We start from the raw sequence: 22,605 nt of genomic DNA on the forward strand, positions 1-22,605 counted from the left end.
GGGGGGGGTGCTGCACTGAGCAGCCTGGATGCCAACAGGTCCCCTTCGGAAGCTTAGTACCCGGCCCAAGTATTCTTCTGTAACCCCTTCTCTCCCAAAAAAAGACATCAGAAAATATAACCAGATAATCTCATTTTTATTGGAAAATTTTGTTTTCCCAGATGGTATTGGGAACCTCCGCCCTCCCAACAGCACTGAGGCCCGGCTATTTCCAACCCTTGCTCTAGGCCCAGGATTGTAGATCCTTGTTCTGCCTTGTAAGGTCCAAAGCTGAAGAGACCTTTTGTAGAGAAATGGATCTTCCAGTGAGACACAAGTGCTGTGCTTTGGTGTGCTCTGCATTGCCAGCATCCTTTTTCCCTTTCTGAATCTTGAGTGTAGTGGCTGGAGGGCCACCAAGAATGAAACATTGTTTTGAATGGCTTGGTGGCTGGATGGGGTGCTTGGGGAAAATAAGAACTAGAAGTTCACAGCATGAGAAGAATGCTGACGACAATTCTTGGGATTATTCTTGTAGAATTGTTGACATGTTAAAAGCCTGGAACTGGGGAAAGCAAAGTTATTGCGGGGTGACTTTCACCCTTCCCTGAGCTACTTCACTTCCATCTTCCAATCAAGTTTCGCATTCCTGAGAACCTCTGAATTTCATTGTGCCTGCTCCCCCTTTTTATAAAGGTTTTTCATTTTAAGGTGCTTTGTGGGCCACTAATTGGGAGCCTATACAGGTTCAGACTATCCTCTCATGTGGGTTAGTAGAAAGAGAACGGAGCATCAAATTATGTTTAGCTGGTATGGGACCAGGGAGATGATGTGGCCAATCACATAGGCCCAAGGTCCTCCTGCTTGCTCTCAGAACACTTGTCAGTGTCGCTGCTATCAGAATCAGGAGAAGCTGGTGGTGTCTACAAGAGAGGGTTATAATTATGAATGGAAGGAAACGGGAGTCATCCTTTTCACCCTCTAAATATCTTAAACTCATCCATGTACTCTAGCCCAGGGCTTAATTGTTAAAACAGTATCAAATATGAAATCTTAGTCTCTTTCCCTCCCATCCTCTCCTCCTTTAGGACCCAATCCAGATGTGATGTCTCAACTTCTTCCCCCTGACTGCTGTTCCTTTGCTTAAAAGATGTTTAAATGTCTCCTAACCTTAAAATTTTTCACTTCATTTTAAAAGATTAATTTTGAAATATTTCTCACTTATATTCAAGAGGTATTCTGTGATACTAGAACAGATTTATTCTATTACCCTTTTGTTTTCAGCCTTTCCTGTAGCTTCTCTTTTCCTCTTATTTCTAGGTATATTGTACAATGCTATTTGGATGTACAAGATGGCAGCTATTACTTCTACCAAATATTTTAGTGGCTACACCTAGAAAACTTTTTTGACTCCCTATGTTAATCCACCCTGATCTAGCCACTTGCTAGTGCTATCATGTCTTTAAAATGCTTCACATTGGCCCTTTCCACTGCCAATTATCGTAGCTTTCTTCACTTTTTTTCTGGACAATTACAATGATCTCTTTACTAGTACTCCTGACTTCATATTCCCAGTTTGCCCTAGTCTTAATAAAAGTCCCAAAGCACTTAACACAATCTGTCTTGTCTTCTTGCCTCCACAGGATATTATTGCTAGTAGTGGGTGCTGGGAGAATTTTTGCAGGGTTCACGGAAAGGTGGCTTACCAAAGGCCCTGGTTTAGCAGAGCTTAAGTGTGCATGCAACAGGGCAGCAACTTCCTCCTGTCCGGCTTCCAGGGCTATGGCCAGGGCACTAGTGCCTTCCTTTGTTGGGGGGAAAAGAATCAGGACATGCTAACCAGAGGGATTAAGACGTAGTCTGACAATTCCTGAGGCTAGACAAGACTTGTAGCCTCAAGAAGGGAGAGAGTGACATGATGGGTCCCACAGTGATCCCAGGAAGAAAGGAAGAGATAAGAAAGGAACATGGGACTTCTGGGCAAGTTAAAAGCTGGTGTTCTGAATCCCATTTCTACCCCTATCATGCAGGTCCCAGCCTTACGTTGTCCAAGATGGCCTGGTCACAGGTTGGCTGGGCCAGAAGGAGCTTTACCATCTCCACACGTCCATGTTCACTGGCACACATCAGGGCTGTGGAGCCTTCCTCATCTTGCAGGTTCACATCAGCCCCACAGGCTAGCAGGGCAGCCACCATATCCTGCCGGCCATGGCTCACTGCCAGCATCAAGGCTGTCTGCCCTGCCTGGAGAAACCATGGATAAAGCCTGACCAGGAGCACCTGCCCTGGCTCAGAGGGAAACAAACTAGACAGAGACCAAGGATAGTCACCCACTTGGAATAAGAAAGTCCTATTAGCCTGGACACCCCAGAGCAGCCTGGGTGGGTATTTGGTTCCCTTGAGATTGTGGGCTCTCCCGAAAGCAGGATTGGGAGCTCACCTGGCTGGCTTTGGCATTGACGTTTCCCAAGCTGAATAGCCTCCTAATTACATCCATGTCATCCTCTCCATCCACAGAGGCCAGAGCAGCCAGCATAAGGGCCGTGTACCCTGCTCTGTTCTGATGATCCACCTCACACACTCCTGCAAGGGAGAAAAGACAGTGATGAGGGGTAAGGAGGGAATAGTTCTTGTCCTTTTATTTCACATCTGTCCTCTCCAGCCTCTCACACAATCCTTGAAGACAGACAACCATAAGTAGGGGGCTCATGAGTCCAAACACTGACAGTGACCAACATTATTGCCTCGTTCTGACCACCATTTTCCCCACCAAAAAAGTGGTGGGGTTGGAATACTTAAGTTCTTTCTAGTTAGTATCTCAGTTCAAACCAATTTATGTAATTCAAATGCCTTCTCTCTCAGCTTCTCCAAGTTCCATCCTGGGCAATGTGCCAGATACTGGTTTTCCCTGTTAACAAATTAAAGTGCAGTGAGAGCTACCTGAGCCTCCCTCAACTTATAAGGAATATCTATGGAGTCTTGGAGTTGGAAAATAATGTTCCAATTTCTTCAAAGCATGAAACCCTTTTAGAATATCCCCAACAGAAGTGGTTACATGGGCTGCACTTGATCCTCAATGAGCATACAGCCAGAATCCACAGCATTCAGCAAAGGTATCTGATAACATGGGTGGAGATGGCCTTAGAAAAGTTGGATAGTGAAGTAGGGTAGGTAACCACTAGAAGGGAAAGATGACTAAAAACTAACTAGAGCTGCTTAAAGTGGGGATGAATTCAAGCTAAGTACTTTTATCTCCCTACAAACCCCAACCATATCCAGGTCTCCTGTTGTCAAAACCTATCATATTCATACTTTTCCTGAGCAAACAGATGTTTGCCAAGTTACAATTACAAGTAATTCCTGACCTTGTTAGTATTTTCAAGAAATAACCAAAGACATTTCTTATTTTGAGTATTTTGGGGGACATAAAAAAGTAAACAGTTTAGATAGAATGGATAGAGGGTCAGGCTTGAGGTCAGAAAAATCTGAATTTGATTCCTACCTCCGACAATAGCTATGTGATCCTGGGCAATTAATTTAACCTCAACCTTAATTTCCTCATCTGCAAAATAGAAATCATGGCAGCATCTATTTTCATAGGGTTATTCTCAGGGACAAATGAGAATCCTTTAAAAGTGCTCTACAAACCTTGAAATATAAATATTAGCTGTCATACAAGTTGGGAAAGTGGAAGCCACCTGAGACAGAATGCCTAAATTTTTTTTGGAAGCAATTAGGGTTAAGTGAATTAACCCAGGGTCACACAGCTAGGAAGTGTTTGAACCTAGGTCCTCTCGACTCCAGGCTGCTGCTCTGTCCATTGTCATCTAGCTGTCCCTAAGATGCCTAAATTCTACCAGTAAGGACCGTCTAATTTAGCTCAATTTGCAAACAAACTGAAACCCAGAATAATTCTGTCCAGCAAGCTGGGGCCAAGAGGATGAAGCATGCTATGGTTGGTTTGCTCTGACACTGCCACTATGCCTTAGTGCTGGGACTCAGAAGGGAGCATATCCAAGAAATGTAATGAATGTAAAACCATGCAGGCCTTGGCCACAGATAGGGTAGGGACTGAGAGGAGTAAAGATAATGTTGAGGTAAGCCTGGGTCACTGGGAGGACGATGGTACTCCCCAGTAATGGGGAAGTTAGGAGGAAAGGGTGGGAAGAGTCTGGGGAAAGCATAATGTTCTATTTTAGACGTAAAGAGTTCATAATGAATGTAGGACATCCAGTTTGAGCTGTCCAATAGGCACTTAAAAGTGTGAGACTGAAGGTCAGCAGAGAGGTATGGGCTGGTTAATTAGATTTAAGAATCCTCAGCATTAAGAATGAATAGGTGGGAGCTGATCAGATCTCTGATTAACTTTGGAGAGCCCAATAGTGATTGAATGATGAGGTTGGAAGCCAGAGGGTAAAGTGGATTTACTCCTTTTCAAGGAGTTTATCCACAAAAGGATAAACACATCCTATCCACATGAGACCATTGTTAGCAAGGATGCGAGGATCAAATTGGGGTTTTTGAGGGTAAAGGAATTGGGCATGCTGTAGGCAGGGGAGAAACTGCTGTTAGAGAAAGATCTGAAGTGGGGACAGGAAGCAGACTGCCAGAGAATAAGAGATGTAACAAATCCTTTCTGCACATAGGGAGGGCATCTATCCTGGTGAGGACAAGGGCCACCTCACTGTGGCTCCAGTTCTTCCAGTTTTATTCTTCCCCTTCACTGTCCATGTCCTGTACAACTGGGCAGCTTGTTCCCCAGACTCCCACCTGCTGTCCTTTGCTAATACAGTCTTCTGTATTTATTCCTCATCCCTGCCTGTTGAAATCCTCATCTTTCAAGACTCAACTCGGGTGTCATTCATGAAGCTTTCCCAGCAGAAAGTGTTCCCTCCCACCTCGGCTTTTCCCAGAAAATATTACCTAGATTTTCCCTTGTCTCCATTTGTATTATTTTTAGCTATGTTTGTGTCCTATATGTGTTCATATTCTCTCCCTTACCCCCATAGACTATAAGCTCCCTGAGGGCAGGGACTATGTCTCACAACATCAAAAACAGTGCCTTATACCTAGTAGGCATTTAATAGACATTAATTGAGTTGGAAATCTGTCAAAGCTCCAGGAGAGGCCCTGAGGACTAAACTTGGCAGAATTCCAATACTGAAATGTCCAAAATACATAAGGTATATGAATGTTGGCAAGAGATTCCCAGCTTAGAACTTATCCTTTCTCAAGTATTGCAGTCATCTCTGCCAGGCTTTAGACACTAAATAACAGGATTCTTCTGTGGAAGATAGAGACAGTTTCATTTTTGTCTCTTTAGCTCCAGTGCCTTGCACAACTTCTGGCACATTAAAGAGGCAATGATTGATTGGATCTTCCTCATGCAGCTCTCTTGCACCTTCCTAGACACTCTAACAAATAAAATGTAAACTAACACTGGCATTAAAAGCCCTCCAAGATCAATCTACCCATCTATTCTTTCATATTACTTCCGTTTACATAATTACTGATATTTATATATCACTTAATATACATTATCTCATCTCAGCTTTGAAATAACCCTGTGCAGAAGGTACTACAGATATTATCGTCTCCATTTTATGAATGAGTAACCTGTCGCTCAGAGAATGACTTGAACATGTCACAATACTACTGTCAGATGCCAGATTTGTTTCCTGATCTTACTGATTCCATACCCAGCCCTCTATCCACAGTTCCTCTCATATGCTCCTCTATTCATCCCAGTCCAATTAGACTGCTTATCACTGTGTCTTTGCTCATACCATCTTGAAGGCCGAGGAGAGATTGAGACACAACACAAGCTGTAATTAGACAAGCATATAAGCTTCATCACACAGTAGGAGGAAGGCAAGATGCAGTAATATAGCAGGAGATCTGAAGTTCTTGAACAAAGGACAAGGTCAAAATAATCTTTCTTTTCTCTGAGCCTCATTGTCTCACAGTAAAATTAGGGCCCCAACTAGCTCTGAGATTTAGAGGTCTTATGCGAAGAACAGGAGGAAGAAACAAGAGGAAAAAAAAAAAAAAACACAAATAGGATAGTTTTGAAAGCTATAGAATGAACTCCGCTACATATTTCAAAAGAAATGTAAATTGAATATGACAAAGTTCTGCAATTGCCTGTACAATCCTCTTTTTAAAATTATATATATGCAAATTCAGGCTATTTGGTATTTAAGCTCAGATTTACAAAAGGAAAACAAAACAAAAAAGATTGAGGTCCCTTAAATCTCATGCTACTTAGCAGAATGGAAGCTCCTTGAGACGAATAACCAGGTCATTTTTTTATCTTTGTATCTTGAGGTCCAACACAAAGACTTGCAGACATTAGGCAAAATCAATTTTTGTTGCTTGCATGAATCAGTGAATCTTAGGGAGAAAGAGTCATGGAAGAGCAGAGGTAAGGGAACAACTAACCCAAATGAGGCATGATGATTGGCAGGAAATTGTGTCAGCACCAGGGAGAGTTCCCAATACTTTTAGTACCATTGGGTGGCATACCAAGCTCAAGGCCTCAATGGGCAAAGTGCTAAGAAGTCTCTGCCCTAAGGACTGCAATTCACAGCCCTGAGATTCTTGGAGGAAGAGGAGTTTCTTCTTTCAGCAGATCTTAGGAAAACCCACTCATACATGGTAAGTAAGGGCTACGGGAATCAGCACATGGGTTGTACCAACTACAGATTATATAGACATCATAGGATTTAGAAGAGGAAAAATGTGGATGATGTCAGGATTCTGTAAATAATTCCCATTTCCATCATGTCTTAAGGTTTACAAAGTGATCTCTTCAAAGGTAGGCAATGAGTGTTTTGTTATCTGGATTGTACAGCTGAGAAAATGGGCTCAGAGTGATTTATCGATGGTTAGTAAATACCTGAGCAAGGACTCAAAACACGAGAGGAATTAGAGCTAAAAGAGAATTTGAGAACAAACCTTCCCGTGCCTCATTAGACACAGGGGAAATGAATTGCAGAGAGGGTAAAATGAAGAGATTAGATCAGGACTTCTTAAACTTTTTCTACTTGTGACTTCCTTTTACCCAAGAAAATTTTATGTGACCACAAGCATATAGGTATGTAAAACAGTTATACAAATCAAATACTGCTAATCATAATTTTGCATTCCACATTCAGTTACAAGACTCCACATGGGGTCTTGACTCACAGTTTAAGAAGCTGGGGATTAGATGATGTCTGAGGACATCTGAGCTTTAATCTTTCTAGCCCTAAACCTCTGATCATAAATAGCTGATCTAGAACTAAAATCCAGTTCTTTTGACTCCACATTTATTGCTTTTCATTTTAGCACAATGTCCCCAAGGTATCTTCAGCTGCCTTAAGCTCCCCAAGGTTAACCTAAAGATTCACAAGGAACTCTGACTGCCACTGCAGGACCAAAGAATACAAAGCATCTCACTGTGATCTACCTGGAAGACTGGAGTTCTATACTGAGAAAGGAATAAGTATAGACCTGGAGAGATGGCACCAATAAATACCCAACAGAGCACTGAACTGGAAATTGGGAGACCTGGGCTTCACTGAAAACAGCAGAATGAAAATGGCTATTGTAGTTGTGATACAAGATTTTAAGAAGGGAACTAATAAGAGGGCACTTAATTGCCCTGAATGATATGCCAAGGAATTGGACTCAGATTCCTGGGAAGAATCTAGAATGGATCATTAAAGACATTTTTGTCACACATTTAGAAACGGAAACAGTGATTACAAAAAAGCCAGTATGGTGGTTTCGTCATGGCCCGACTGGTCTTGTTTCCTTTTCTTGTTTGTTGTTCAATCACTGACTCTTTGTGATCCCATTTGGGGTTCTCCTGGCAAAGATACTGGACTAGTTTGCATTTTTCTTCTCCAATTCATTTTATAGATGAGGAAACTCAGGTAAACAGGATCAAGTGATTTTCCAACTGACAGCTGGTAAATATCTCAGGCTAGAATTGAATGTAGGATGATGGTTTTGACTCAAGACCTGGTACTGTCTCTACTGTGCCACCTAGCTGCCCTTTAAAAAAAAACAGGATTATTAAACTAACGGATGATAATATTATAAGGGTAGTTTGTCTAGATTTCACCCACATTTTTGATAAAGTGCAGAAGATACAAAAAGATAGAAAGATGGATTAGATGATAAACTGATCCAATGGCCTCAAAACTGGTTGGATGATTGGACTCAAAAAGTTCTTAATTCAATGTGTTAGGAGATCTCCTTGGGATCTTTCCTTGCCCTGTACTATTTAACATTTTTATAATGACCTAAATAAAAACACAGATGGCATGCTCATCAGATTTTCAGGTGACACAAAACTGAGAGGCAGAATTAACACAGTGGATGATAGTCAGGATCTAAAAACTTTCTAAGACGCTAAAACACTGGATTAAATCTAATAAGATAAAATTCCGTAGAGATAAATGTAAAGTCTTAATCTTAGGTACCAAGAAAAAAAATCACAAGGATGCAAAAGATAAGAGACATGGATAGATCTAGTAGTTATTTTGAAAAAAGATTGATGTAGAGGACTGCAGGGGCAGCCAGGTGCACAGTGGAGAAAACACCAGGCCTGGAATCAGGAAGACCTCAGTTCAAATCTAGCCTCAGATACTTACTAGTTCTGGGACCTTGGGCAACCTTATTTGTCTCAGTTTCCTTAAAATGAGCTGGAAAAGGAAATGGCAAACCATTCTATTATCTCTGCCAAGAAAACCCCAAATGGGGCCAGGAAAACTGAAGATACAATATAAGTGTCTTGTAAATAGCTGTAAATTATATAATATATAAATTATTATAAAATTATATATAAATATAAATACATTTGTCTTATAAATAGTTATAAAAGCTGTGTGTCTTGGCCTGCCCTGGTGATAGCAGCAGCCAGGTGATAGTCCCACTGTCCCCTGTCCTCATAAAATTCTTCTGAAGCTCGGTTTCATTCTGGGCACTATAGTCTAAGAGCACTGAAAAACTGGAGTGTCTGGAGGACAATCAAGATGAGGAAGGGCCTCAAGTCCACATCAAAAGAGAATCACTTAACCTATATATACTTATTCTGAAGGAAAGAAGGCTCAAGTGGCCATTATGGCTGCTTTCAAGTATCTGAAAGGCTGCTGTATGGAAAAAGGATTAGATTTGTTCCCTTTGGCCCCAAAAGTCTGAACCAGGAACAATGGGTGGAAGTTGCAAGGAATCAAATTTAGGTCTGATGTCAAGAAAAACTTCCTAAGGGGTAGAGCCATCCTACAGAGGATGGGCTGCCTCTACAGGGGGTAGATTTCCTTTCATTAGAGACCTACAAAAGGAAACTCAATAACTATTTCTATATGTTATATTTATTTGTTATAGTGGGAAATTTCTTTTGTTTCAAGGTTAGATTAGATGCTCACTGAGGCCCATTTAAATTTTTTGACATGTCCAAGTCCTTTCCCTCTTCTCAGCCTCAGTTTCCCCAGGCAGGCATCTCACAAACCTGGTTTATAAATCTAGCTCTGATTCTGACATCTCTGGATCTTAGTTTCTTCTATCTGTGTACGTTGGGGAGACTGGGATTAAATTAGGTAACCTGGATAGTTCCTTCCAGCTCTACATTCTCCCTCTTTCACATTTGGGCTCTCTCACTTTTGTGAAGCTCAGCTGAACTTTCAGTTGTTGGTCAGTTATTTTTCCATCATGCCCAACCTGTTGTTATTTTCTTAGTAGAGTTTTTTTGAGTTTTCTTAGCAGAGATACTGGAGTGATTTGTCATTTCCTTCTCCAGTTCATTGTTCAGATAAGGAAACTGATGCAAACAGGGTTAAGTGACTTGGTCAGGATCACACAGCCAGGAAGGTTCTGAGTCCAGAATTGAAGTTAAGAAGATGGGTCTCACTACATTCAGGTTCACCCCCCCTATCTACTATACCATCCAGCTGCCACAGACCATGGGATATTTAAAACCTATTTGGCTCTAAAGCTTTTTGGAAACTGGCTTCAAACCACCTTTCCAAGCTTATTGCACATTCAATTTTCTTTCTTTCCTACATAATACAATCCAGTCACACTGACTTCTTAATAATTCTCCCAAAATTCATTCCATTTCCAGCCTCAGTTGGTCTCCCATACCCTCCCTTTTTTCACTGTCTCATTTCAGCTCCCCTGGAAGCTCAGTTCACATTTCACCTCAAATAAAAGCTATCTTCATCCCTTCATTTGCTAGTGCCTTCCCCAGAAATCAATGATATAAATTTTATATTTAATTTTCATGGTATGTGTTGTCCCCCCACTGCAATGTAAAGTCTTTGACAAAGGATGGTTTCATTTTTGTCCTTGTGTCTTTGGCATATAAAAATAGCTTACATATACTAGTTAAGTCCTAGTTGAATTGAATTTTTTTTTCAGATATTGAGGAAAATTTATTAAAGAAGAATCTTAAGGAATCATCTTAACATTTCTGGCCAGATGTGGGCTCCATTCCTCTGCAAGAACAGGGAGCCTCGAGCACAGAAGTGGGAGAAGCTTTACATTTGCTAGTCCCTCCCTTCAGAGAATGGATTAGTCCTCTTCTTCTGGGTTACAATCTTTCTGATACACCCATTACATGTTTCTCCTAAATAAGTATAAACATCCTCTCTCATCATACAAGCCATGTTCAAAAATGGTGGAAAATGGCTCCTCTGGGGTCTGCTGTTTAATTTGAATTGAATGTTCCTTTCCATTTCTGAATTCAAAGATTCTTCTAAGTAATGAGTTCCCGGGTAGTTGAATTATTTAAGCAGAGATGGAGAGTTCCTTTTTCAGGAGATTATAAAGAGAACTCTTGTTTGAGAAATGGGATTACACTAGAAAGTCCAAAATTCCTTTCTGGCTCTATGAATCTGATTCATCCAGAAACCCTTAAGTTCTGAATAATGCAGAGACTGTCATGAATCCCCTCTGTTTCCCGGATCCCTGAGTCTGAATCACAACACATTCGAGTTCTGGGCTCTATATTCTTGTACAGATCCCATCTCCTTTCCCAGAGAAGTGAACTTCCAAATGGGCAAAAGGAATCACGCCTCTTCCACATCATGAATGGCTATTCAAAGGAGACTGGTTGATGGAATGAAGTCCCCAAAGAAAAGCAGTGATAGCTGTGGTAAAGCCCAGTTTTCAGCCCTCTGACCAGACTAGCTGTATCTCCCACTTTCATCTCTGGCCCTGACTCTTGAACTGTGTCTCTTCCCTCAGACCTGGGTGGCCCCTTTCCCCTCAGGAACCAGGATGGCCAGACCCTTAGTACATACTCTGTGGAAACCCCTTACAACTTCCAGCCTCAAACCAGGCTCCAGGCCCCAGGCCCCAGGCCCCACTGACCAGTATCCAGCAGCAGGCGCACAATGTCAAAATTGGAATGGGAGACGCTGTAGTGCAGGGCCGAGTTGCCATTCCCATCAGCCAGGTTGACCACATGAGCCAACAAGGCCGGTGACTGTGCTTTCAAAGTCGCCAGGAGGGCTGCCACGGGACCGGGGCGGGAGTGCTTCTGGCTGGACACACGAAACCATTCCTGCTGCACCAGGCGTGACGTGCCAGCGGCCTGTGAAGGCAGATGATGAGCAGAGAATGACAGGAGAGTTTGCCCATGCTGCTGCTTACCTCCTCAGAGCCTGGATGGCAGAAGTCCGGGGGGACTGAGAACTTACCCCTTCTCGGTCCCGGCCGCCCCTGGGCTGGCTCAGCTGCTTCTGGAGCACCAGGCAGGCTTCCTTAAGGCGGGGACTCAGCTCAAATCTGAAGCAAGGAAAAGAAGGGGTCTCTAAGGCACAGGGAAGACTCCTAAAGGGCTGGAAAGGGAGCAGAGGAAGACTTTGGATAGGATGGAGACCTTCCCAGAGACGGAACAAAACTGACTTACTCTTCCCTTCACCCCTACTCACTTCTCCCGGCTGTCAGGGGCATCATGTGCAGGTTCTGGCTGGTCCTGGACAGCAGAAGGACCACTCCCTGGGGAGGGAGGGGGGGAAGGGCCGGCAGAGCCGGCGCTCTCATCTGAGGAGTCCTCGGGGTCCCCTGGCTCTGACTCGCTGTCTTCCTCCTCTTCCTCCTCACTGGATGAGGAGCTCTCATACCTGATGGGAGAAGGGCTTGTGGGTGGAGGAAGTCAAAGAGGAGAAGCTTTGGGCATGGAAGTCACCCAGCCCCAAGTGCCCGGAATCCCAAACTGAACTCAGGCGTGCCATGTAATGTTTCTGGCCTGGCACCTCCACTGCCCAACCTTCCCGAACAGTGATTCCATTCTCCAGGGACAAGGAAACCACTGTTCGTGACGGCCCATTCCCTATCTGAGTCATGGAGAGAAGCTACAGCCCGGAGCAAGGGGAAAAGCCGGATCTAAGCCAGGGCAAGTCAGACCCTGACTCACGGGACTTGGGGTTGGACCTCTGAGATTGTCTAGACCAAGCCCCTCATTCTGTAGAGGAGGACGCCACGGTCAGAGGGGAGAAGGGACTTTCTCACGATCACACCACTAGTGAATGCAAGGGCTACAACTGGAAGCCAGGCCTTATTTCAAATCCATGCTCATTAACTCGGAACCAGGAGGGAACCCAGAGCTTAGCAGGGGAAATTGGGTTCTAGAGTCTCACTCTCCATTGAGGATGCCCACAAACTGCAGGCTCTTAGGACCAGAGCTGGGCTCCGCCGTCCCATCCCGCTTCTTCATGATGGATCTGAGGGTACCTGAAGACAAAGGGAGCTTGTTGGATGGGCACCCCCCTCCGACACGCCCACAGCCAGGAGAGAGGGAAGACAGACCTACCAGGCTGGGCTGTGACCCTGCTCTGCTGAGCTGGAGCCCCGTGGCCACTCGGGGCAGCCTCTGCAACGCTGGGCTCCCAGGGTCCCGGCTCGGCCTGCGTGCCCTTGTCAGCCAGGGCCCCCCGTGCCAGGGGGCCGGGCGTCTGCGTGGCCGCCTCGTGTCTCTGTGCCCTCGACGGTGCCTCCAGCTCCTGGAGCCGCTCCTGCAGGAAGGCGCTCACCCCACGCTGGTGCTCCAGGCTGCTCCTCAGCAGCTCTAGCTCCCGTTCGGCGGCAGCGGGCACTCCCAAAAGCTCCTCTGTCACCCACGTGGCCGCCTCGTGGGTCTCGGGCACCGCCAGCATGGCCCCTTCACAGGTCTTGGGTGCTGCCAGGATGCCCGCCTCCCGGGTCTCCGATGCCGCCCCCACGCCCGCTTCCCGGGTCTCCAGCACCACCAGGGTGCCCACTTCTCGGGTGTCGGGCACCGCCAGCACGCCCGCGTCGCAGGACGGCCCGTGGGCTTGCGCGCGGGCCTTGGTCCCCCTCTCTGACGTGGCCAGTCTCTCGGTCAGCCGGCGTAACTCGGCCAGTTTGCCGGGCCGGGCTGCGGCGTCCGGCTCGGGCTCGGGCTCGGGCTCGGGGCCCAGCTGGTGCCCTGCCTGTATCAGCCGGGCCCTCTCCTCACGTAAGGTTCGCAGCTGCTGCTGCAGAGCAGGGAGGGACCTCACCTGGCCCTCCAGCTCTCGGAGTCGTCGCAAAGCAGCCGCCATCTGCTCCCGGACGTGCTGCAGCTGGGCCGGGCTGGCAGCGGGCGCGGGGCTGCTGCGGCCCGAGCTCAGGGGGCTCTTCCAGCCCGGCCCAGGGCCGAGTCCGGGAGCAGCGGGTACCTGCTCCTGTTCCTGCGCCAGCCGCCGACTCGTCTCCAGTAGGGTCTTCTCCACTCGGAGGTTTCTCCCTGAGGCCGTGCGAGGTGATGGTGGTGGCAGGAGACCAAGACCGAGGGGAGGTCCTGGAGCAAGGGACAAGCTTCCCCCCGGCTCCCCCAGGCCCTGGGATGGCACCCGGCCGTCCTCACTGGCTAAAGACTCGGTGGAGGTCCAGGGTCCTGGACTCCGGGGACTCCGGGGGCCAGAAGGCCGAGGGCCCCGGGGTCGACGGGTGGGCAGGGGGGCTCTGCCGCGGAGGCCCTGCCCACTCTCAATATCCTCCACATACTTCAGGAAATCCAGGTCCAACTGGAAGCCATAAGGAGTCTCCACTGAGTATGGGCTTCGAGCCCCACCATCCTGGTCCTTGTATAGAAAGGGGCCTCCCAGGTCTGGAGGGGAGAGACACAGGGTTCAGAACTAGCAGGGCCACAGCCCAAAAAGAAGACATGGAGTCAGGCTCAAGCATCTGGGGAGCAAACCCCAAGGTCAGGGGGAGGGGGAACCCAGAGGTCACCCTTATCCAGGACAGCTCCGAGGATGCCCTGCTGGCAGTATCTGAACAGCCACTTCCCCAGGAATCCTGTAATCAGGAAGGGAAGTGGCCCGGCAGCCAGAATTTCCTTGCCCTTTTCACCAGCCCAACCACTGTAGCCCCTTGGGAAGAGAAAGAAATTTTCCCTGCCCCCATTCCTCTCACCTGGTAGGTTCTGGTTCATAGCAAACTTGGCCATTGTCTCTGTAGAAAAGCAGGGAAAAAAAGGATTAGCCTAGGCCAGCAAGTTAACAAAATGTGTATCCCTGATTCTGCCCAGACTGCCTTCTCCCCTGGAGATATGGCGGCTTCATAGGCCCCTTCCTCAGCTTCCAGGCCTAGGGGCCCTGTGGCCTGAGGCAGTGTTCTGAGGAGAGGAAAGAACCCTGGATTTGAAGTAAAAAAAACCCCACTTCATATCCCCGCACTGAACCATTTACTACCTGTGTGACCTTGAAGACATTCACTTAGCCTCTTTAAACTTCACTCTGTCCTTCTGTAAAATGAAGGAATTGATGCCCAAAGAGCTAAAAAAAAAAAACTGTGCACATCCTTTAATTCAGCAGTGTCTCCACTGGGCCTGTATCCCAAAAAGATCATAAAATAAGAGAAAAGGACCCACATGTACAAAAATGTTTGTAGCAGCTCCTTTTGTAGTGGAAAAGAAATTGAAACTGAGTGGAAACCCAAGAAATGGCTGAATAGTTTGGGTATACAAAAGTAATGGAATATTATTCTTCTATAAGAAATGATCAATGGGATGATTTCAGAAAGGCTTGGAGAGATCTACACGGCCTCTTTTACCTTGTCAACAAAACCATATAAATAAATCTGGGAGAGGAAGACGTTCTAGGTTTTTGGCCAATTGTCTGAGTGGGCACTGAGAAGTTAAGTGATTTGCCAAGAATCATTTAGAATAATATTTTTTTCTCAAATGGGTGGCCATTGTATATAGATATGGGTGCTGCATCTGGTGACTGAGCTTCAGATCCAGGTTCTACTGCTTGTTTACTGTGTGACCCTGAGCAAGTACTATTTACATTCACACTGAGTCAATTGGGACTAGAATAATGACCAGTTGGGCTTGGTTTGGGACCTAGAGTTGGCTAATCAATGACAGTCAGCGTGGTTTTGATTTAAGGTATGTTCATTAAGAAAGAAATCTAGCCAACAAACCTCAAGATATCTTGAGAAGGTTAAGTGAGCCAAAAAAAAAAAAGTTTTTAAGCGCATCAATAGGTATGTCTACATATGTCCATACATCATACCCTTATCTATAGTAAGCATAGTTAGAGCTCAGAACACATCCTCCATCCTTAGCCTTTTGACCACTGCAGCAAGAACAACTGACTTGAATCAGCACAACTAGATTCAGTTCCCAGATCTGGAATTTCCTAGCTAAAAGAAGGAAACTTCCCATTTCCTTCTCTATAAAATATTTTGAAATAAAATTATTACATAAGGTTTATTATAAAGGAAATACTTTGCATGCCCCAAAGTCATGTGGAAATGGGAGTTATCATCATGGGATCTGACATTCAAAGGGACCATTAGGTTCAATCCTTTCACTTTACAGATGGAGAAACTGAGGCTCAGAAAGGGTCACACAGTTAACAAGCAGCAGAGCCTGAATCTGAAGTTCAGCCACTCGTTTGAGAAAAAAAGTATTATTCTAAATGACTCTTGGCAAATCACTTAATTCTCAATGCCCAGGCAGAGAACAGCAGGTGCCAATCTGTATAAACAGTTTCCAACTAAATCACAGATTGGTTCGTCCCCACTAAACCTCCCTGCAATAAGAAGCATCATGGTCCAATAGTCGGGCTTAAAGCCAAGAAGGCCGGGCATCGGACTCTTACTAGCTGTGTGACCATGTGTGAAGTGCCTCATACCTCTTTGTGAGTTAGACTTTCAGAAAGTTTCTCAGCAAACTCTCTAAGATTAAAAGTCACAGAACATGGGTGGACAGAGGTTCCACACCAGAAATCCCCTAAATTGATGACATTACAGGTCCAAAACCAAGATGCTCCCCCTCTATCCCAATTATCATTAACACTATCACTTCTGAGGCTAGCAGGAACACAAAAAACTTGTATCCCTATTAGGTAGCCAGGACCAAAGCGTGGAAAGGCACAGAGAGAAAACTGATGCCTATGATGATGCTTGAAAGTTCGATCTCTTTGAGAGACAGCACAATATGTTTGGGGGAGAAGAGGAAAAAACATTTATAAAGCTCTTCCTTTATCCTACGCAGTATGTTAAATGGCTTTGTTTTGTTTTTATAAATATCTTATTTAGTTCCCACAACCATAAAATAGTCTTATTGACAAGCATACATTTGGCATTCGAATAATGCACCCAGGGAAGTAGGTGTTAATATGATCCCTATTTTATGTATAGAATTGCATATCTTTAACCTATCTTGTATTATTTGCTATCTAGGAGAGGAGGTGGAGGAAAGAGAGAAAATCATTTGGAACACATGATTTTGCAAGGATAAATGTTGAAAACATGTATTTTGAAAATAAAAGTCTATTTTTTTAAACTAAAATAAAAATTATGCTATTTTACAGAAACTGAGGCAGAAAGATTAAGAGACTTGCCCAGGAACACATAGCTTATATGAAGGCCCATATGAACTCAGATCTTCTTACCACCAGGAAGAGCCCTTAAGCATTAGGAGTCCTGAATTCATGTCCAGGCTCAACAGTTTCTTGCCTTTTACCTAAAGGGCAAACCCTTTAATCATTCTGAGCTTCAATTTTCTCCTCCGAAAAATAAGAACCATGTTGCTTGTACTGTCAATTACACGGTACAGAGGGATAAACATTCAACTTGGAGTCAGAGTCCTTGGATTCAAATTCAGTCTCTTTACAAGGGCCCTACTTGAGGTCATCTTGATGCATCCACATCTACCCTCCCTTTTTGGGTTCTTCCTTTATAAAGGGGATTGGACAAGATGACCTTCAAGGTCCCTTCTGGCTTTAAAACCTAATGATGTGAGGGAAGTGTTTAGGAGATGTAGCAAGAGGAACACGTAACTATTTCTTCCTTCCTACTATGCCAGGGAAAGAATGAATGCCTTTGGGTCAGAGATCAAAAACATCAGGGGAGCAACAGTATTGGGGGGACCCTCAAGGAGAAGAGCAGAGAGAGGCCATTTTGGGTATATGAAAGAACACCGCCTTCTCTGGCAGCAGGGGCCACCTTCTGGACCAAAGGAAGTAACTTCGTGGGGATACTGGTCTCCTGGGTCCGAGGAAGGTAAAACTGGACTCAGAATTTCAATAGAAGAACCCAGAAAAACTGGAAACCTATGTGCTTAGGAAATCAAAGGAGGTCATATCTGAAAAGCACGTGGCAAATTTATATTGCTCATAAGATGCTTAAATCTTTAATCTTGAGTAAATCACCTTCTCTGTATCCCATCTGCAAAATGGGGGATGAGGTTTGGCCAGACCGCTTCCAAGATCCCTCCCAGCTTTAAAATGTCACGATTCTAAGATGAAAGGACTAAGGAGGTTTTCTACAAGTGAGTCATTATGAGGCATCCAAGAGGGGAGGGTGAGAAGGTTATAGGCAGAGAACACTGAAACCTTGTGTTCCCAAGAGAGTTAACTTCCAAGGGCACTTATGTCTAATACTCTCACCAGATAGGAGAGAAGGAAAGCTCCAGCTTGGGACCCTGGGGAACTGGATTCCAGTCCTGCCTACAGCACAGCCTCAGGGAGTCCCTCCCTTTTTCTCTGGGCTCCACTTTCCCTAAGTATGTATGAGGAAGTTGTCCTCCCTCTGCCCTCCCAGCTGGAACAATGTGTGAGTCTAACATCCTGGAAATGGAAGAAGTGACTTCATTGCCCAGAATCAGGGAGGGGGCCAAAAGGAACAGCTGAGCATACAATACAAAGCCAAGGGTGCTGGAACATCTGTTTGCAACTGCAGCCTGAGCTCTCCAAACGGCCAAAACAGCCACAGGGTCAAGAAGGCAGTCTTTGGGACCTGGGTCCACCCTGCCTCCCCAGGGGGAGTTCAGGAATGCTGGGGCCACTAGAAAAAACAGGGTCCTGAGTCTCCTCCCCCGTTCAAGCTGGTGATACATAGTTCAGACATTCCAGTCACATCTGGAAACAAGCCAGCTCCCTAAAGCTGGACAGGCAGGCACCAAGGGGGAAAGGGGGGGCCCTGGACACAAGAGATGGATGCTGATGCTGAGTCATCCTCCCTGACACCGTGTAAACTCTACCCTCACCTGGGCCAACTCAGGTGCCAACCACTGACCCAGCTGCAGGAAAGAATGTGCCTCTTGGATGACTCAGCCCGGCGCCTTCATCTCTCTCCTCTCACACTTCTCACACTCCCTAGTAGCAGAATGATTTGTTTACTTGTTCCTGCCTAGTTAGATGTCATATTCGAAGCTTCTTGGGAGGAGGGTCCAGATTATGTGCAATGCTTTGTAAGCCTATATAAACGGCGACTCTTGTATCCCCAGCGCAGGGCCCTAGATATAATTAACAGATTCATAATAAATGTCACTTGAATTGAACAAATTAATTCTCTGACCCCATTTACTTTCCCTCCAGCTAGAAGTCTATCTGTTCCAGCCTCCCTGATTTCTTCAGCTGGTTAGAGGAAGGGACCTCCCTCTTGCCCCACAGTGGTGATGATTCAGGCTCAGCAAAACCAGATGCCAAAGGCCAGAGGAAAAGGACCAAAAATACTTGGGGCTGATTGGTCTCTGGCGGTGACAGCTCGGGAGCTGAGCCTATTTGGGGTTAAGTGGAGGAAAAAGGAGTTCAAGGGCCAGATTTGGACTCTCTGGGTCAGTGGCTTTCAATAGAATGGGCTATTTCTAATAGTAAACAAGAGTTCTTTGAGTAGAGGTTAAAGGATAATTTGTCGGAATTAATTGCACTGAGGTCCCACCTAGGCCTGAGATTCTAGGATTCTGTGAATTCAGTGCCGTATGTGTGAAGAACACAGCCCTCTCTTCTCTTCCAGTCCCCATCACCACGGGCCCATCAGTGTCATGTGAGTCCACCTACTTCCCCGCCCCATCACTTTATGGAGCAGTCCCTTTGTGTATCAGAGTGGGCTCCAAGCCCCATTTTAGTAAACAGGCTCCCTGGCTTCATACGCCCACCCCCTGCCCTAGGCTGTCAAAAAAGCCGGATGCTGCTGCCTGAGAGCCCCTCATTAGGCCATCATGACTCCCAGGGCCCTGCCAGCTATTTTGGGATCCTGTACTGTTGTTATCACTGGGTGACAAGTTGGGGGGAGGGGGTGAAGGAGGAAGGAAGAGGAAGAAAGTTCTTAACTGTTGATGAGGGGATGAATTATAACAGCTCATACTTCAAAGATTTTATAAGGTGCTTTCCTCTCAACAATCTCAGAATTAAGTAGTGTGGTTATCCCCAATTTACAGAAAGATAAACTGAGGCTCAAGAGGCAAATTTACTTGCCAGGTGTGCCATCTTGGATAAATGGTAGAAAGTACTAGGATTTGAAGACTGATAATTTTTCCAAAGGAGCTAGGGGTCGGTTTTCAGCTACCACAGGCCTCTATCTCCTATCTGCATATTTGAATACTTTGAGCAAACATCCTTATTTCTGGGCTGCACATTCCTCCTTTTTTAACACGAAGAGTAGATTAGAAGGCTTTTCCTGAGTTTTCCAACTCTAAATCTTGTGTTCCTAAGTCCTTGGAGGAGCCCAAAGGTATTAGAAGCTGTCCACCTGAGGATCAAAGGAAGAAAGCCTAGCTTTTCCCTTCCTGTTTGAAGGACAGTAGGAAATGTTCTCAACGAGGCCCCACCCCATTCAGGGATTGATGTCCCAAGCCCCCCTAGAGCTCCCTCACTATCCCTAAGAGTGGGAGGGGACGGAAGGGACAAAGATTCTTCCTTCCTAGCTAGGCGGCTTCATCCGCTGCCCATTGTCTCTCAGGGCCCCTGGGGCTGCTTCCCAGGCCCCAGTTTCCGGAGAGGTTAGGGCCACCCCCCTCTCTAGGCCCGGTCTCCCGGGCTGGAGGGTTGGGGGGGGAGAAGAAAAGAAGGTAAAATCCAAGCATTAGTTAGGTTGAGCAGGGGAGTTCTGGTACCAGTCCCTGGGAGAGGGCTCTGCAATTCAGGTTTCGATCTAAGCCCCTATCCTTCCCTACCTGAGGAAGAAGTGGGGACATGGTCAGAGGCTTCCAAACCACTTCTGACCTTGCCGGCCCCCTCCTTCTCTCAGGCTCAGCCTTAACAATCTCTCCCTCCGCACTCACTCCCCCAAGCTAGTCACAAGGTTGAATAATCTTATCCTCCCCTGCTGGGGGTGATAAAAATAGAGCAGACCCTTCCCACCCAACTACTTACTCTATCCTTTCTGGAACAGCTTTGAGAGCCCACTCCCCTCAAGGGCCTCCCGGGGACCCTTCTCCTCAAAGTGGTCAGAGAAGACGATCTGCTGGGAAACAGTCCCTGAATTGGGCTGAATTTGCAAACACCCCCTCCCATCCTCACCTGTCTTCTGAGTCCCCGCCATCCCTGTCTTCTCCAGTGCAGTCCTTCTTAGGTCCCCCGCCCCCAACTCTCTTCCCCAGATCCTCAGTTCATGCGCCCTCAAACCTCCAACCCGGGGTCCCCAGATCTCCTGCTCCCTCAACCCCGACAGACCCACCCCGCCCGGGTCTCCCTTCCTCCCTCCAGTCCCATCGGGAATTCCAAACTGTCCTACCTGAAGTGCTCCTGGCCCCGACGCCGGAGCCTCCGCCTGAAACCGATGCTCTCCTTAATAAACCCGGGACTAGAACTGGCAATCGTATCAGCCAATCATCAGCCGTAGGGTTCCCGAAGGACCAATAGTAGTGTAAAGGCTGGTGAGGGGCGGGGGGTCCGAAAGCTGAGTCTGTCTCCCGGAGCCCAAACTGAGGAAAAAACCGAGTTTCGAGCCCCTCCCTGCGGGCTCCTTTCGGCCCAGACCCGCGGTTCCTGACCCAGACACTCCACTTCTGTCAGTCCCGAGCTCCTGCTGAAGAACTCAGAAGCTAGAACGTAGCGATGGCTAGATCGGAACCCAATTCAGAGATCCGAAGCTCAGAACCCATCCCAAAAAGCTGAAGGGAAACCAGAACACTGCCCAAATTGAAGTCCGGGACTATCCTAAAGACTAGAATTCCACCCAGAGGCCAGAGCTCAGCGTTGGCCGTTTGGGTTCACTGCAGCGCTCTGAGACTCCCCCAGAACTAAAATCTCGAGAGCTCAGAGCCCAGCCCAGATGAAAACTACATCTGGAGGCCCGGACTGGAATTTTAGACCCTCCTTCCCCTAACTCCCTCCCTGCCTGCCTTACTTCAGGCAATCACCTCAACCCCACCCTCCGGAGGCCCTCACCAACTCTGCAGGTCACTTAGACACCTTTAATACACATTAATACATTCTTTCTTTAGGTATTTGCCCTCTCTCCCCCAACTAATCTTAGGAGGCCCAGAGCCTCAGAGGGCAGAGTGGGACAAGCCCTCTAGAATGACTTCTATCCCACTTCCCCATTACCTTTAGTCTTTAAGTCATGAAACCCCAAGGAAGGACAAGATTCAAAGAATTAAATGTTGGGACTCAGAATGAAATAGAAGATTATAAGGACTACCCCCCCCCCCCTAAAGCTAGACTTTTGTACTCTGTTATCTGTTACAAAGCTTCCTGATTTGCAAAATAATTTTTTATTCTCTCAGGTCTGGACTCGGAATTTAACAAACTTTTATTTATTGCCTTCAATGTCCTGTTCTGTCTACATCCCTCAGAAACCTTCCTTTCCTTGTCTCATTACAGACTCATAGGATTTTGAGTCCCCCACCCCAGTCTATGAGTTGTTACACAGTTACTCAAGATGGACAGATGATAGTAGAGAGTTCCGACAAAAGATGCTCCACAGCAGAAGGAAATGGCAAACCACTCAAATACCTTGGCCAAGAAAACCCCATGGACAGCACTAAAATGATAAAAGAGGTGAAAGATGAACCTTTCAGTTGGAAGACCCAATATGTCACAGAGAATAACTATAGGTAGTTCCAATACTAAGGAAATGGCTGGGCCAAAGTCAAAAGGAAGATCAACTGTGGATGCATATAGTGACAGAAGAATGTCCAGTCTTGTAAAAATCAATATTGCATAAGAACCTGGAATGTAAGATCTAGGAACCAAGATAAGCTAGATATAGGCAAATAAGATTAAATATTGACACTTTGAGTATCAATGAATTTAAATGGATGGGAATGGGTGAATTTAATTCAAATGATCATTACTCATACTATTCTGGACAAGAATCACTTAGAAGAAATGCAATAGTCCTCGAGGTCAATGAAAGGGTGAGAAAAGCAGTACTGGAGTAAATCTCAAAAAA

The 22,605-nt window shown here is 46.0% G+C and overlaps 1 protein-coding gene across 2 annotated transcripts; it reads right to left on the reverse strand.

Annotated features, from left to right (window-relative positions):
• Positions 1-117: 117 nt before the first annotated feature.
• Positions 118-21,379, reverse strand: KANK3 (KN motif and ankyrin repeat domains 3). 2 transcript variants are annotated; one of them, XM_051972471.1, is made up of 12 exons: positions 20,944-21,379; positions 20,583-20,670; positions 14,392-14,430; positions 12,785-14,083; positions 12,612-12,705; positions 11,904-12,095; positions 11,670-11,757; positions 11,341-11,563; positions 2,420-2,562; positions 2,023-2,223; positions 1,686-1,784; positions 118-902 (listed from the first exon to the last, which is right to left on the reverse strand). In XM_051972471.1, the coding sequence occupies exons 3-12, from the start codon at positions 14,423-14,425 to the stop codon at positions 819-821; spliced, it is 2,457 nt and encodes an 818-aa protein (XP_051828431.1). In that variant the 5' UTR covers positions 14,426-14,430; positions 20,583-20,670; positions 20,944-21,379; the 3' UTR covers positions 118-818. The 2 variants fall into 2 exon arrangements, with proteins under 2 accessions (XP_051828431.1, XP_051828430.1); XM_051972470.1 differs by lacking the exon at positions 20,583-20,670.
• Positions 21,380-22,605: the final 1,226 nt, after the last annotated feature.

Source organism: Antechinus flavipes, chromosome 1 (assembly GCF_016432865.1).
Source record: "Antechinus flavipes isolate AdamAnt ecotype Samford, QLD, Australia chromosome 1, AdamAnt_v2, whole genome shotgun sequence".
NCBI lineage: Eukaryota > Metazoa > Chordata > Mammalia > Dasyuromorphia > Dasyuridae > Antechinus > Antechinus flavipes.